The following is an 18,581-nucleotide window of genomic DNA, read 5'->3' as shown; positions in this document are numbered from 1 at the left end:
TACCAGTAAAACAAACGACGGCAGTGCGGATTTTAACTCAAATGTTAAGTTGCCTCTATATAAAATTTTACCACACACTGTAACACACATATTATTTTTCTGCCTACTATATCGTTCTAATATAGATGAAGAAGGACATAATACAAAAAAAAAATCCGTTTATTTCGCAAATCGCAAATGTCACTAGAGCGATATCCGCCAAGGGGAAGTGGCTATGAACAGCATTCGCAAATTGCATAAGGTTATGTAGAACGTGCGTGGGTTAATCCTAAATATTTAGCGAGAATCGCCCACCAGCAGTGGGTAGAATGGCCAAATACCACTAGCCCTTCCAAATAGCAAGGTGCAGAAAATCAAAGACATTAATTAATAAGGAATAGAAGAATCGAAAGAATTCTGTTATGATTACTATAGCAATTTAGATTCTACCCGCTTAGGAAACAGGCGTGATTAAGTATGTATGCATAGAAGCGTCAAATCCCAGTATTTATTTATTTATTTAAAATTTTATTGCACAAAACAAAAATGTACAAAAGGCGGACTTAATGCCGTTTGTCATTCTCTACCAGTCAACCGGCTGACCAAACAGAAAAAACTAAGTTTATGGTGCGATAAAGTGCACATGCATAATGAAAAATACATACCTACATAGTATGTCGTTCTCGTAAAATTTTAGTACAATTATCTTTCTGGCATCGCGATGGTCCCGTTTGCATCTTCACCTCTCTGGTGAAGAGTCGGAGGAGCGCCTATAACTATGATTGATTTGGGTAAGCCAGGGTTTTTACTCCTGTCTGAACTGCGCAACCCAACCCATATTGGATGAGACATCCTGTCGCCGGAATGTAGGTACTGGTTTCCTCGCGTTGTTTTCACTCACGGTAAAGCATCGGTTAGCACTCAAACTAACGTTTGCCCATTAGGTAAACACTCTGAAAAGAGTTTTTTTTTTGGTACAATTTAAATCAGCTTCTATGCGCATCACGCATTTTTTATCGGACCTCTTAACGGTTAGACCACGGACTCAAAAACTTTATGATATACAAGCCATTCGAGCAAAAATACCTTATCTGATGCCATTTAAATTAACAAAAATCTTGAAACATGTTGTCAACAAATACAGCGTATATCAAGCAATTTGCTCGGTTAATACTGTCATTGTTACTCACATAATTAGCTGCGGTTTCTCACAGGTAAATACACGTAAACTCGTAATTTATTTTAAATGACCGATCAAACATGCTAACTCTGTGTGTGTGTGTGTGTGTGTGTGTGTGCAGCGTCGCGTCGTATTGCGTCTCACCTCATCGATGTGATGTGAACGGACCCTATGTCTTTAATATGCATTTATATATCCACTAAAGGCCGCCCGCGACTTCGTCCGCGTCCAATTAATCCCGCGGGAACTCCGTGATAATAAGTAGCCTATGTGTTATTCTGCTACCTATGTAGGTAGTTAGGTAGGTAGGTAGTAATTTGGTACATATAAATACATACATATGGTCACGTCTATATCCCTTGTGGGGTAGACAGAGCCAATAGTCTTGGAAAGACTGATTGGCCATGTTTAGCTATTTGACTTAATGATAGAATTGAGATTCAAATAGTGACAGGTTGCTAGCCCATCGCCTAATAAAAGAATCCCAAGTATTTGTAGTAATTTGGTATGTTCCAAATTTCATCGTAATCGGTTAAGTTGTATTCGCGTGAAGGAGTAACAAACATCCGCACAAACATACTCACAAACATTCACATTAATAATATAAGTAGGATATAAACACAAACTCCAACGTAAAGCCAAAGCTACACGCTGGCGAAGTCTGACGGAAGTTCAATGACGTAGAATGCATATTTTTGGGCATTTTATTGATGGCATGCACGTGGAATATTTAAGTGTCATCGGAGAACATTATAATGCGATAATAAACCTTACCATTTCGTAATAGGAATGGAATTAAATTTTGTAGTGGGAGGATGCGATGCATCAAACTATAAACATGTCACATTTTACTGTCGCGTCACGTGAGGAGTTAAGTATAGGTGAGTAGATGAATACCCATAGAAATAATAAAATACAAATGAATGTAACGGTAATATTTCAGAAGTAAATTCAGAAGAAGGCCAGGCCGCCTTAAGCTGGATAAGGCAGTATTTTGCGCATCGCCTTTACATTTGGAATTAGAAGAAATGGAAAGGGGAAGGCGGAGACGAACGTACCTTGGATCAAATCGGGGACACTGGTGAATTAATTTAAGTATTTATATAAGTTACAAAGCATACATAAAAATATTGAAGAATCATAGGAGAAAGCAAAAGAAGTATTCAGAGACCGTGGAAAGTGGAAAGATGTAGTCCCTGCCGAGGAAGAGACGTGATCATTGTATGTAGAAGAACAGGCAGAATCTTTGTTATCACATGTTTTAAATTACCTCTATTATCTGTCTGTATGTACGCGTTCATCTCGAAAACTTGTGAATTTTGTTCCGGTTTGTAATGTTGGAAAGATGGTTTCCTGAGGAAGGTATATAATTATATATGTATAATATAAACCGTGCGAAGCCGGGATGGGTCGCTAGTCTTAATAACAAGGCAATTATAGACGACTGTGGTCATAGTGCTGACAATAAACAATAACATGGTAATCCTAAAGGAGAGCTTTGGTGCAGTAAGATTTAACTATAGGGCCAACCTATCAAATTGTGTGTTTATATTTGTCGTGTTTCGTAACTTGCGTGGGCGGTGAGATTTGCATAATCTGCGGCTATGACCTGAAAGTTGCATTTACTTGTAAATAACATTTATATAAATATGAAATAGTCGAGATGCAATATGATGCCCATTATTGCCCATTGTTTGTCTTGGCTTTCTAGCACCATTTACATTTATTTTTCACGTGTTAAAAAGTCTGAAGAGCACCAAAATTAAGCATTGTTTTTCATTCCACATAGAAATTGGAGTCTTATATTATTCGATTTATGAGCATATGATTTTTTGCCATAATCAAGGTATGCTTTACCCGTCTTATTATTCTATCAAATGTGAAAGATTAAATTTTTAACAATAAATAATAAATAGATTTCTTTTGAAATAAGCAGAACCTTTGTAATTTTGTTTCTTGTGTTTATAAGTCTCGATGTTTTTTTGTTTACATAAATTTTGTTTTTATTTGTTTAAATAAATAAATAAAGTAGTAATAATCATTTTGTTAACTATTGATCATTTGTCATGCAACGTTATTTATATATAAATTCAGCGATTGACGATATCCAAAACCATCTGAACTCTGTATAATGTAACATCCTTACTTTACCATATAACTGACAGAACGTAACTATACACAAGTAACCTATTGTCTAATTACAAATACATAAGTAAAAGTAATATAAAAAAAAACTAGATCACTATCGTAATAGGTTAGCCCAATCGGTATCGATTATACGAATCCTCGGGTGCCTCCCACGTGGCTGATAAAATATGAACGATTATGTCTGTGTCCTATTACAGCCGCTCGATATTTCATAAACCACTCGTTTACATTTGCTCAGAGGGCCTGATGCGGGTGAATAATGCGTGGGGTTAGTACAATACAACCCAGAAGTACGACGTGCTTCCGGAAATCGTACCCCGTACGCATGTAATTTTAAGAAGATAAGATTGATTGCATTGATTGCATTTTCTCACTCATATTTGGCTATGTTTCGTACGACTTTGGATTGGGCAATAATTATCTAAAAACTTAAAATAACGTACTGTTACCGGCAGTAATACAAAAAAAGTATAGGACCACTCCACTTCCCGTGAATGTCGTAAAGGCGACTAAGGGATAGGCTTATAAACCTGCGATTATTTTTTAGGCGATGGACTTGCCAAACAAGTCAAACAGCTGAACGTGGCCTATTGGGTTTATCTACCTCGCAAGGGAACGATCGGGATCGAAGATGTGAAGAAGCTCATCTTTCCACCATTTGTCCATTGGTTTACTAACCTTCTCTTTCTGCTTTTTCTGCACTATTTCTTAACTCCATACACACTCACTTTATTATAGCCCTTTTACTTTTCTGTATTCTGCTCTTACAGAGGTATCTATATCCTCTGTCTCCTGACCGCTTCTATATTAAAGTCATATGCGGACCGGGGCGCATTAAGAGAGGAAACAACCAGGACAAATGTCTTATTATTTTAAGGTGTTTTAATTTCTTTATTTTTTAAGAATTTCTTTAATGTAGTTTTTCTTTTATTTCCTTAAATATTCTAAGAGATGCTGTAAACCTTCAAAACATATAACAAATAAATTAATATCTATGATGTTATTGAATAGAAAAATGCATAGACAATGAGCATGTTAAGAGGCTGAGCACAATGTTGTGTTTGCTAACCACTGGATATATTTTGGGCGACCTTGACCTATTGCGAATTAGTTTTACATAATTCCTTTTGTTTGTTTGTCACAATATAATTGGAAACATCTGTTAATTTAAATTTAACCTAAAGCCTTTTTTGAACGAAAACATCGAACATGATAACCGAATTTTTAAACTTTACGCTAGCATATAAGACGTTGTTTCGTAACTTAGTAAAATTAAAAACTTATTCATTATTGCATTTCATTGCATTCAAGATATTTGCAAACTGTAACTGATATTTTAACTAAAAAAAGTTTTATCTTATTTACACACACAGCCCATTTTAAAATTATTTTTTAAGTTAAGGTTCTTGTTAAACTTATCTTTATGCTAATAAAAAAATTTCGTGAGTATAGAATTTCAATACTATTAAATTAATTCAGTGATTATTCAACTTCAATATTACCTTCTTTATTTTGATACCTTTTATCACCAAATTTCTAAGGAACAAATGATCTTTCTATCTATCTAACAACAACTAGACCCAATGGTTGACTGGTAGATAACGCTTCTAGCAGTCCGCCAATCGTGCTATACATTAGTATTTTGTGCAATGAAGTTAAAATAAATAAATAAATAACTTAAGTAGTACCTAATCGCTGAATGTCGTCACAGTCTCGATATGCTTATAAATTCTGCCTGTTTGCTAGCAAATATTTACAAATGGCGGTAACGTTTGTTTGTTCGCCACAAACTTGATTAGCATTTGCGGTTACTTAAACTTTTTTTAAGAAAACCGTGAGTAATGCCGCTCAAGGTCGGCGACAGGTGAGAAGACTACATAAGCGTTGTCGAAAATAGGTAAACTTCTAGTTTCGTTATAGCAATTGCTTCTTAAAAATTACTTACGTTTTCAATTCAATTTAAAATTCATTTTTATTTAAAAATTTTATGATGAATTTATCAGTGAATAAGTGATAGAGCAGTGTCAGGGAACGAAAAGGAACAAAGATGAGAGAGAGGCAGGGAGAGGTGCAGTAAACGATGAATTTATCTGCCGGTCAACCATAATGGCAAACATAAGAAATCAAGTGTCAAAATAACAAGTATGTTTCATCAAAAAGTCTCTCAACAGAGCCAACAGTTTTGAAAAGGATAGGCCACGTTCAGCTGTTTAGCTTTATGATGGAATTGAGATTTAAATGAGGACAGGTTGCTAGCCCATCGCCTAAAAGAAGAATCCCAAGTTTATAAGCCAATCCCTTAGTCGCCTTTTACGACATTCATGGGAACGAGATGGAGTGGTCCTATTCTTTTTTTTATTGGTGCCGGGAACCACACGGCACTAAACACACAACAAATTTAATATAATTATGTGCTAGTTCAAACTGCAGGTGCAGATTAATTGCACATCTTTTGTCATGTCTTATATCGCCCGAGACGAGGTCAATGTTAGACTGAGGGTCAAACGACTAGTTTGTGCGACGGCAAAATTGAAATTGTTATTTTATTAACCGTAATGAACAGTTATCTGCGGTACCTGTGTCCTGGGTATGACATAATGCATTGTATTTTAGAAGCGGAGCGAAAGGAAAATACTTCTGTAACATGTTTAAGGACACAAGTGTACTAACAGGTCTTGTAATGCAAGAAGGGAACTGTTAAATTGGCGAATTATCACTGGACTGAAGCTAGGCGCCCAAATATTTGAGTGAATATAAGTGATGTGAAATAGATAATTAATGATTTTATACGATTCACTGGTCCGGGCATAATTGTGTTACTTACACGTGGATAGCAACATAGGGATGTAATTTGTCGAAACGATAATATAATACTATCGTTACAAACGTTAATTTGAAAGTACTAGAACAACAATCGATCCCGGGGTCCTCATGCTCGGGTCAGATTCCATAACGACTCGCTCATCACCGTTCCAAAATGTTTTTTAACACAAACGTCCTTGCATTTTCTTAAAAAAAAATTACACCGTACATATTTTTAGTGTCATATCACACTAGTTGATCTTAATGTAGATCTATATAAAACTTTGTTAGGTTCCTACACCATATATGAAATCTATTTTTAGTTATGACTCCAAATACTAAAGTTCGACGTGTGAACGTTTAACACACATAAATAACGTCGTTTTCGATTTCATTGTGTACATTCAATGACAAATTGATATTTTAGATCTCCTTCTAGGTGCGGTCTAAACATGATAGTGAACCAGTAGAAGATACTTATTGTCAGATTTACTGGTATGCAATCTCTGTAAGTGTCAGTAATTTTGTGGTAACGTCACCATACAACTATAACATAGGGGGGTTATACTCATAATAAGTTCGCGAACTTTGACAAGAAATATTTCTTATCTTTACTCCTACTGGCCTGGAGTTCTGGTTCTGTCAATTTATAAATACAGAAAATAAATTTCGAATTGTTCAATTCACTGATTCATTCGACGTAACATGAGGATAACGGATTTTACCGAACTATATTATTGTTATATATATTGTATTGTATCGGTTTATGATATATATTGTAACGGTTATCTTTTTCTACAAATGAAAGAAATAAATTACATTACTTAAGTGACTTAGAGCAAATTCACGTTGATGAATGTATAACGTAGATACTTGGCCGTTTTCGGGTTTTTCGCATAAACGCATCGCAATAAATCTCATTATCGTATGCATTATTCACGGCGTAACGCATAGACCTATACTAATAGGTTTATGACAGAATACTAGAATTTAGTAGCAACTAATAATTCGATGAATTTCGATGGCAATAAGTAAGTAGAATTCACTCTACTCTCTGCGTACATACAATGACGTCTATATCCCGTACGGGGTAGACAGAGCCAACAGTCTTGAAGAGAATGAAAAACCACGTTGAACTATTAATATAGAATTGAGACCCAAATATAAATAAATATTTTCATTACCTCTCCGATTTTGATGGTGTTTGATACAAAGCCATAATAATATTATCTTTGGCTAGGGAAGAAAAGTCAGTAATAAAGATTCTAATAGAAATTCTAATGGAATCTTAGCCTTTTACAGAAGCCATCTTTATTATATTTTTGTATCTTTCTGTACATAGTATATACCATTGACAGGCTGCCATTATTAATGCGTCACGCAAAACAGGCATAAAATCAACCCCTTGCGTGCAACATTTTAGGAAGGGTAAATATGCAAAACTTAGTGAATTCAAAAAGAATAGTCGTTCATCAATCGATTAGGAACTTCAGATCTTGTCTTTGTCTTATTTTTTTTATGAGTTGCCTATAATATTTTAATATCTTAACATTTTAATTTCTTAAACAAACATTGACACCGGATTATTTATTTGTTTGCTATTTTCGAAAGGGTGATTGCTACAAAATGCTATTAGCATAAGTTTTAAATAAATAAATTATAAAAAATATATTTGTTCAAACAATATTTTATTTATTTTATATAGCACAATATTATTTAAGAGATAGGATTTAGAATTATTAAGGGCCCTGCCCTATAATATAGCTAATTATTGTTCTTCAAAGGCGAACTGGCAAGCGCAGAATACAGAAGTCTTTATTCTTTCGCCTCTTAGGACATCCATAAGTCATGAGAATACTATATTGCATCAATACACCTATTCTGTAAATCCTGAAGTATTATTCAGTAAATTCATGCATGTAACGTGAAGACACGCTTGACCCAAAGACCTACTATATGAATAACACCTTCGTATATTGAGCAATGAGCTAGCAACGACTACGTATTGAAAGAAGCCTGCAATAACATAAGGAAACCTAACATGCATAATGCAAGCATGTTGAACGTGATATCTTTGTTATACAAAACAACCGCTGCTTCGGAAATTTTAATTTTCGTTCAAAAATTTTGTTGACGATCCGTTACTATTGATATTTCGAGAAGAAAGGTAGGTAACTTATCTTGCCTCCTATATCCATTTCATCAAAATTGCTCGAAAAGTACTGAAATTCTTATCTACATTATATCTTAGCTTTCGTTAGCAAACATTACGTAGGTACGTCGACTAATCGAAGATCGATCCTGGCCAGGAGACCCAGGCATGACTTGCTTCACCTTTGTAAGGACTTCTAATAGCTGCACAACTTTAAGTTTTCAAAATTTCGTTTACAATAGCAGGCACTTTAAAATGTAGTAGTGCCTGAATTGTTTACGGGAGATTTCAATGTCATGAATATATTTGACTGAATACCTGCCTCGGCTTCGCACGAAGCATAAATTTTCCTTGAGCAAAATAGCATAACGATGGGCGTAAACTACATTAAAATCTGTTGTAATATTTAGAAGTAAGTAAATAAAAAATTAATGATAAAATTAAACTATTTAATTTCTTTAGTTTAAGATAAATATAAATAAATAATTAAATATTGTATGTCTAAAGGGTAAACTGTTGACACTGTTAAATTTATTTCCATCTACATGTCTACACAGTTATGCAATAAATTTGAGAATTTGAGGTTAAAATAAAAGCTATCATTAAACTATGTTCTTACTCCTACTGCATGGAGATAAATATCAACTCTCCAAACTGAGTGAAGTATTACGCCGATATTTCGAACTAGGTATTATAATAAAGTAGTGCAAGTGACATGAGGACGCCATTACGGCACCCTGATTTATTCCCGCCGCTTCAGCGACAAAACGGGAAGTGGATTAAGCAGTGGGGGAGATTTGCTTTGCTTTCGTTATTTTAAATTTCGAATATTTTGGAATAATAAGACATCGTATTTAATTAAGGTCATTAATTTGGTACATTTTTAAATAGGCGTAGGAAGACATTTTAAGGGTGTTGGTGGCAACACAATTTTTTTTTTGTTTTTTTTTTGTCCTATTTGACACCACTCTATTTTCCGCAAACTCGCTTTCGCTGTACTGTGTAGGTATAACATGTCTCAGATATTGTAATGCGAAATAAAAATATTTTACTCAAACATCCCCGAGTTTCTTCTTTCCGTATCTATTTCGACTACTGGTTTTCTTGGATTCAGCTCAACTTATACTTTCGTTAATATACATAAAAACTAGACTATATTGACCCAATTCGGCACAGAGATAGAATAAATCTTTGTTTCTATAAATCCCGACGGGTGCGAAGCCTCACGCAAAACTAGTGATATATAAACATCTTACCTAACAGCGACCCGCACACTGGACTCGTCGCTAGCCATGACTGCACCTCACCTGAACAAACAGACATACAATCCACTATTACAGACATGCCAACCAGCTGTGAATTGCATAACTTTTCTGCATTAATGACATTTGTATTATGCATAACCTTGTAACAATTTTAAATTTAACTTGTGGGTGTTTAAGTTATTCTTCAGTGGGTCCCATAAATTTTTAAGGCATAAATTTGTTTGTAGTTTAAGGCATAAGTTGGCATAATTTTTGTCGTATTAATTGTTTTGCATAAAAGAAAAGTTATGCAAAATGATTTTATATTATGTGATTACAATTTATGAAAACCATAGTGATAATAATAGTAATATTACCATAACTGAAATAGAGTTATGGATGAGAGTGACAATTTAAAAAAAGTAAGGGTAACTTGATTGAATGAAACTTTTCATCACATTATAATAATACATTTCACTATTACAGATATATAAAATGTTATAAAACAATTTCAAGACTGAGTAAATAATGTCTCTATCTAAGGCCTCAAAAAAAGGGATTATGGAATTGATACATCTTCATGGAATAGCTTTTGTCATTGTAATTAATTATTCTGCTGAAAATATTAACTTTTGTTATACTTAATTGTAAATGTGAAGTTTTGTTTCTAGAGCTGTGTTTGTTACTCTCTCATACAAAAACTTCTGAATAGATTAGATTGGACTCCTAATGCAATTATACAATGGAACATGTAATTATAGTTTTAACATTTTTGTGATATGCTGTCAAATCATTATTTTCTAAAATTTTATTCAGTTCGTCAACACTAAAGATTCAACTTCATATACACAACACTCTTCTAACCTCCAGAGACAGAGAGAGATATAAAAAGATCATACACAAAACTATGACATAAGGTGTGGTTGTAATTCTAAGGATTGGGGAATGCAACGCAAGGCAAGTAAGACTTTCATTAACAAACTAATATGTGTTGCTCATGGTGTTCTCTGAAAATCCCCATATCCTTTTTTAATTAATATAATTGTTTTGTTGAAATTTCTATAGTTGAGAGCCCTTGAGAACATGTCTGTTAAACTTATTCAAGTTCAATCATTGTATTTTTTGTATATTCTATTGTCTTGTTTATTTTTTTTAAAGCACACAAGAATTTTATTGCGAGCCTGTGGTATTGACAGATATTCATTTACTGTCAACCAGATTAAATCTCATGTGCAGACACTTAACACTTTTTTATTATAAATTATCCAGAATATTTACATAGCAGATAAAAAGTCTCAAATAAAAAAAGGAAGTGTTTTTAATTTAAATAATTATTTTGACTACATTACGAACTAAATTTTATATATATATTATTTTATTATATACCTTATTATATTTACTTAAAAATATATGACTCCTCAATGCTATGATAGATATGTAGTTTTTTTTAAAGCATATCTTACAATTTTAAAGGTGTAGAACACCAATGAATGTTAAGTTTTTGCAAAAGAATTACAGAATGATAAGCCAAAATAAAAACGTAGATAAGCAGTACTGAACAAATACGAATAGCCCTATTAGTAAACAGAGGCAAGAAAAGGAATTAGTGATGATTATCAAATCGCCGCATCGCTTAAACGTAACAGCTGATTGTGCAAAGATAAATACTTACAAGGCTAGTAGTAAATCCTAATTTTAGTGTCAATACATCACATTTCACAAGAGAGCAATTATATCGATGAGTTCCACAATAGAGAGAGATATGGTAGTCCACCGTTCACATGAAACATTTTATAACTGGCCGATAATTCCACATTGAACTTTAAAGCTAATTCCTAATGACAATTTTAACATAAGCTTTCATTTTATGCAGGCGCAATCACAAAAAAAACAATTGAATTACGGCAATTATAATTTAGAAAAGCTGAACCGAAATGCCGTTCACCCGCTGTTCATAACAGCCATTCACAAACAAAAAATTAATGAACGAAGGAAGAAAAAAACGAGGTAACACGAGTAAACGTCAAAAACAGCCGTCAAATGTCACCTTGATGTCAACTAATGACAATTGACAGATGGAGTTAATGTTGCCATGTAAAACAATATACATACTATTTTTATTTTCTACTTATTATATGTAAAATTCTTTTAAATTATTTCGCAAATTTGAGAATATATATATATATACGACATTTCTAATCTTGGTTTCTAAAAATGTAATATATACGTAAAAATCGCATAGATTGATCTAGTAAGTAATTCCCAAAATAAGTTCGAGAATCGTGTTATGGGATACTATCACAATTAAAATTTCTACAATTTCTTATGAATGATTAAATAGTAATTCTCTTCAAAACCCAATGGTTGACTGGTAGATACTGCTTTTACTGGTAGATACTGTACTAGCTTTAAGTCTGCCTATTGTGGTATACATTTGCATATTTTTTACAGTAAAGTTTAAATAAAATAAAAAGACAAACATCCAAATCAGAAAATAAATTTTCATCATGATTCCAATCAGCTTTTTATGACTAATAATACCTACTTTATTCTTATAATATAAATTACACACTTCTTCTTTTCCTGGCGTTAGTCCATATTACCCTCAACTCTCTGGAAGGACATCGGCTGGGTGTTAAATAAAACTATTGGCTCGACAAACATCTACATACATAATACAACATCGTTTTTATATTAATTTATATCTTTCTTTCTCTCACAAAAAAAGATAAAAGTACTCATTCATTCATGAAAGGAATTTAAAAAAAAAATACCATAACAGCGTAATTATCAATATTGGCAACACGAATAAATGTGACTACAGCGCTGTAATTTTTTACGAACCTTGACAGAACTAACAATACCATAAATAGTTGGACATTGCTTCAATAGATGTCGCTTTGTGATTTACGTGTGACTCGACGTTATATACGACTATCTTCTAAAAATGAGGAGTTTTCCATTCGACTGTGTGATTTTATTGTCCTTTGGTATGATGGATGCCGCCGATGTAAATTTATACATATGCATGTATATTGTTTTTTTTTTACATTTATACTAAATGTATGGATTTGACTGAAGGCGAACCGAATAGAACCTTAAATGAGATAAGCTAGCAAACTGTCGCTATCAAAGAGAATAATAACTACTACATTTAAGTCACAATTTGAATGTCAATTTCATTATCAAATACAGCTGAACATGGCCTTTCAGTCTTTGCAAGACTGTTGGCTCTGTATACCCCGCAAGGGATAGATAGACTTGACTATATTATATGTATGTAGTCGGAATGTTTAATGCAGGACGTGTATCGGTAAACTTTTATTAAGGCTCGTCTTGTTGTCATTAGCTGAGTGTGATGCCAAGATCTAGTTCTTTTATGAAATCCCGTTTATATTTACTGTATGGCGTTTACATAGTTGCTTAAGAGCTGCCTATAAAGTTATATTTCCATACGTATGAGAAGTAATTACCTAGTTCTACCCATTAATTTCCAGTTGCGTACAGGACAGTCGTAATTGAATGTCTTATTTATCATATACTAGCGGCGCCCGGCAACTACCCCTATATATTTTTTTATTATGTAATTCCCAAGTTTACTTTAAAACTGCGAAATTTTATGAAAATGTTGAAGTTTTTGCATAAAGAATACATTTCCTTACAAAATTTTGATTTTACAATTTTTGGTAGTAACCTGTTTAGTTGGATTTATTATATTAATGGACGTAAGGTAACGGAAACACTAAACAAAGAATAAAATATTAAATTGGTGTAACGCAATGATGAGACGGCTTTTCAAGATTTGTATATCGTTATAGTAATATAGGTCTTCTTTAGAGCAGATCTAGGAAAAGTAGGAGGCACTAGACCACGGGGGAAAGGTAAAGTCTACACTTTGTGGGCCAGTCCATTATCAAGTGCAGTGGAATGACTTCGACTAAAGAAAAATGCCGAAGCATCGTTTGAAGTGGTTCATCTGCCCCCTCCATTTCCACGAGTACACGACGACCACGACCACTCTGTTAAGAGTGTATCGATGATGAAGAAGAAGAAATCCAGGGGTCCCTAATTCTTAATCGTCATTGGTGTTCTTGAAACTAACGTAACTTGTTTGTTGTTTTAGGTACTCTTGTTATTTCCTGAGTCGATTCTTACAAAATTCGGTGGTCCTATTGAAGTACCTACAGGGCTAATTTTAAAACAAATATTTTTAACAAGAGTATACGAAGCATAAAGTATGCCTCATTATAACACTTGCGATCAAATATCTAGTACTACTAGTTTTGCCTGCGGCTCCACCTGCGTAAAATGAAAAGGGCCCAATTGTCCTTTTTCGTACTCCGCAATATGTAATTTCATGGAGATAGGTTCAATGGTTTTGCTGTGAAAGACGGACAAATAAACACACTTTCAAATTAATAATATTAGTGTTGGTATATCTTTCGATGCGGCCCACTGTACTGTACATTGTTTCACAGCAATTTGATCCAACAACTTTTTTTTATAAAATGGTGAGGCAGCTACGTTAATAACTTGCTTGACGCAGTAATAAACCTGAAAATAAATGGTTCGGCCCTGTAGCTAGTACCTGTACACTCAAATTTTGCAAATCGAATACGGCTCGCCGAAATGCATCCAGCTTATCATAGATATATACAATTTACTAGATTAGGCGTTTGTTTTTAAGAACATTATTGTTATTATTTATAATACCCTTAAACATAAAACATAATAAATACATAAATAATACATACATATAATCACGTCTATATCCCTTGTGGGGTAGACAGAGCTAACAGTCTTGAAAAGACTGAAAGACCACGTTCAGCTATATGGCTTTAAGATAGAATTGAGATTCAAATACTGACAGGTTGCTAGCCCATCGCCTAAAAGAAGAATAGCACCCTGTCACTATTTAAATCTTAATTTGAGCTGAACGTAAAAAGGCATATACACGTGATTATGTGTATGTATGTATTTTTAATGATATTACCAGGTAAACATAATTATGTTTACGTTGAGTGTACCTAACACATTTAATATACGGGCAGTGTGGCGACTCGCGGACAGTTCCTTCAGTAAAATCGCATTTGTCATGCAATCACACCTTTTTCGGTAAACCAGTAAATAGTAGCTGCCTGCTGCATGATAAATCCACCTCCGCATGCAGCATTTTCCGGTCGGCTGCCTGAAAACATCAACTTCGGGAATTTTAATGTCTCGTGCATTATCGTACCTACTTTTTCTATTCCTCGCCCCTTCACATATTGACGCAAAGAGTGTTTTATTCCGTACAATTCTAGACATAAAAGTGACACTTAGAAATTGTTATTTAATTAATAAAATTTATCTATTTAATATTTATTAATATATAATATTCTATTGAATGCTGACATAAATCTGCTATCCGAGATAAACGAGATAAATGAGATTCGCGTCAAGTCTTTTAAACTGTTAAAATTCAGGCATTCGGTACAAGACATTGCTTTGCAAGACCTTGGTCTGGCTGGACACCGCTACATGGCCAGGGCTATAATTTACTACTTATTATGTTTATTTAAAACGATACCAATGGTAACGTCGAGATAGATTTCATAATAAGAGGGATTCTTTTTTTAGGCGATGGGCTAGCAACCTGTCACTATTTGAATCTCAATTCTATCATTAAGCTGAACGTGGCCAATCAGTTTTTCAGGACTGCTGGCTCTGTCTACCCCGCAAGGGATATAGACGTGACTAAATGAATGAATGAATGATAATACTAGGACATTTATTTTTGAGTGTAACTCATTCTGTATGATTTGCCCTTTAATTGACGGTTAAATGAACCTGTCACTCTTAAAAGTGATGTTATTGGGCATTATGACTAGTCTAGCTCACGTTTTTACATTACATGTCTGTGTTAGGCCATAGGTTGAGTTGGTTTGTATCGACCTGGGGACGTCTAGGAATCGTCTCATAGCTATTTATCTGTGCGATTCACTGCTCCCATCTTGAGACCTTCAAATTTGAACGGCTTTGGCAACGAGCAATATTTGAGAAAAATATTTTATTGCTTCATATGGAAAATAAGGTTATATAATTTTGAACGACATTTACTCAAAAAAAATATGCTGGGCTAGCGTTTTCCCGTTGGTTTCCTGTCGTTGAAATTTTAAGAACTCCTACGTTCTGCTGTGCGTAATTTTCTTTATTTACAGAAGACAATATTAGCCGGTTACGTACGCTATAGAAAATATCGTGAAGAAACCTGCTTAAATATTCAGGCTGCTAAATGTGTGACTATGTTATAAGCTTAAGTTAAGACTATGTTAAGGTTAAGTTCCGCTGCATGGAGGTCAGACGGGAATAGATTCAGTTGAACGAAGTACCTTTAAATTAAGGTCAGGAATCTTCTAAATTGAGCAATTTAAATAATAGGCACTTCAAAATACTTTGGAAGTACAGATTCCAAATTGTTATAAAAATCATGAAAAGCAGTAGTTTCTTTTATTTACCACAAAAATTTTGGCAGCAAAGTACATTATTAAGTATATAGACCGACAGCTCAAACTTAAACTAACCTCTCTTCAAGTCAAGGGTCAAAAATAATGTATATTTTCACCTAAGCTAGTTGAATGGACCACAAGTCCATATAAATCTCGCATGTGTAGTTTACGAGTTACACGGTTCAAGTAAAAAGTCTGTCTTAAAATTTCTTACAAAGGGAATTGTGGGTTGAGACTCGGATAGGGTCCCACGACATGCGCTAACGCATGTCGAGGCGAACGGCCGCTTTCAAACAATACGCAATAGTTTATTACTAACCTCAAAACCCACTATAACGAGACTACAGAAGAACTTTTTCTAAGGATATATTTTTGATTGCCAGTCTCTTCAATTGATTGTCCTTGATATTTTTTGAGGTTTTGAATTTGAATACAAACCGATTCTCTTACGGTGAGGGAAAACATCGTAAGAAAACCTGAATATTTAGGCAACTGGATGTGTAGATACTCGTAACCATGATACAATACCGGTTAGGTTCACCTGCAAAGGTTGCGGAGGTCAGATGGGAGCCGCTTCGTGTAAAATCCTGACGCGCCCAATCCAGGATATATGGTCAAAGCCGAACCTCGGTTTCCTCGCCAAAGTGGTTAAGATGTAATAGGAAGAAAATCCAGGAGGAAACATTAAGGTCCTTAAGACCCTCAGCGTCGTAATTGTCGTATTACATGCTTATACATTCTATATATAATTTTTTTTAAACAAAACACTTCTGTCTTCCTCCATACCCATTTATATATCTATATAAATCTATATATATCTATATAAATGGGCATATATTTCTATCTAGAAATATATAATACCTTAGTGAATTCACTTCTGTTACCTCATTGACCTGTGTTTAAGTGTTCAGCTAGTGTGACCTGGCGGAGGCAGCGGTTGGGTCATAGTCGTTTTACACTTTACGAGGTCTGAAATAATTTTTAAAATTGCTTTATGCTTTTATTTTCCAATGGTACATACATACATATAATCACGTCTTTATCTTACGCTTACGGATTGACAGAGTCAACAGTCTCGCAAAGACTGAAAGGCCAATTTTAGCTGTATGACTAATGATAGAATTATGATTCAAATAGCTACATGTTGCTAACCATTGCTTAAAACAGAATATCAAGTTTAATTAGCCTATCCCTTAGTCGGCGTTCACGACATCTATGAGAAAGAGATGGAGTGGTCCTATTTCAAAGTGCTGAGAACCACTTAAAATCACGCCTCTTTCTCAGAGGGGTAGGCAGGGACTACATACTTCAACTGACTATGATTCGAAATAGAGAAATCACCTAATATCTTGTGTTATTCATTAATTACTTGCCAATCACACGAATTAAATAATGATCTTAGAAAGGAAACATAAATAGCGCTCGTTATGATAATTGACAGGTGCAATTAGGTACCACTATGATATGATTTTCATAAACATTTATAATTATAGTCTCAATGATATTTAAAACAGATACAGAAAAAACATTTAAGAGAACATGCTTATTTTGAAGAAAAAAAAAATTGTATTGTTGTAAATATTATTAAAATTGTAACATTATTTTAGAAAATTTATTATTCTTAGTTAACTGCGTATTATTTTCTATAGATAAATATTTACAGAATCGTGTTTCCAAGCAGTATTTAATGATAGTTTGTTTATTATAAAGTTATTTCCAACTTAGTAATTAACAATATTGCGACGACTTGAGAACCTCCTTTTTTGAAGCCGGATGATAATCCTAATGTTAGTGACCTAGGGTGGTGCCTTAACGTTAGATCTTTATGTTTGTGTTGTTAGCACCTGAGGCGTGAACAAACAAAACTTAATTATAATTTCCCATTATTATATAATGTGTTAGCGTGCGTTCATATGTTTAAGGGCTTCTGAATTTCATGACTTAAATAACTATTAGGTGTAAAGATGTGGATTTATCAAACCTTCTAGAAGTTACTAACTGTTGCCTGCGACTTCGTTTGTTGTGAAACGAAATGTGTGTGACTAAGTAAAAAAAATGAATTCAGTAATTATAAAAAAGAAAACACATTAAATTTCGCGAATACTTCTGCAATTTGCAATGTATTTTAGTTCTGTATCAGATTTTCGTTTCAATTTATTCATTACTAGTTGACGCCCGCAACTCTGTTTGCGTGTTATTGGAAATACGAAGGTTAAGGTTATTAAATTTACTCAAATTTTGGTACACATTACAGAATAGCCGGTCTGTTTAGCTTCTACATCACATTATCCATGATCTTCAATTTTTTTTCACCAAATTAAAATGCTCATCACGCTGAACAACTTTTGTTAAGACGTCATTTCGATATTTCCTATAGTTTAGCTAAGTTGTTATGGTTGGATATCAGCTGTGCCAGATTCCAAAATAAAATATACTTCAAATTCATGCTCGGTTACTATTTTTATACCGTTAAAAATATATTTTTTGAAAATATACTTTCTCAATGTACCGACAATTTTTTTTTACTGTTATATTATATGTATGTACCTACTGATAAACAATATTCCATTGCATTCGAATACACTAGT

The 18,581-nt window shown here is 33.8% G+C and overlaps 1 protein-coding gene across 2 annotated transcripts in view; it reads right to left on the bottom strand.

The window, feature by feature from the left end:
• LOC106129812 (kinesin-like protein KIF21A) overlaps nt 1–11,513 on the bottom strand; it is a 68,149-nt gene extending 56,636 nt beyond the window's left edge. For both annotated transcript variants that reach the window (XM_013328491.2, XM_013328490.2), the window contains exons 1-2: nt 11,178–11,513; nt 9,518–9,568 (exon numbers count right to left, since the gene is read on the bottom strand). In XM_013328491.2, the coding sequence (XP_013183945.2) occupies nt 9,518–9,555 (38 nt within the window). In that variant the 5' untranslated portion in view covers nt 9,556–9,568; nt 11,178–11,513. The remainder of the gene's footprint in view (nt 1–9,517; nt 9,569–11,177) is intronic.
• Nucleotides 11,514–18,581: the final 7,068 nt, after the last annotated feature.

Source organism: Amyelois transitella, chromosome 3 (assembly GCF_032362555.1).
Source record: "Amyelois transitella isolate CPQ chromosome 3, ilAmyTran1.1, whole genome shotgun sequence".
NCBI classification, from domain to species: Eukaryota; Metazoa; Arthropoda; class Insecta; order Lepidoptera; family Pyralidae; genus Amyelois; species Amyelois transitella.
The sequence above is the reverse complement of the archived record's forward strand: the minus strand, read 5'-3'. Positions and strand labels throughout refer to the sequence as shown.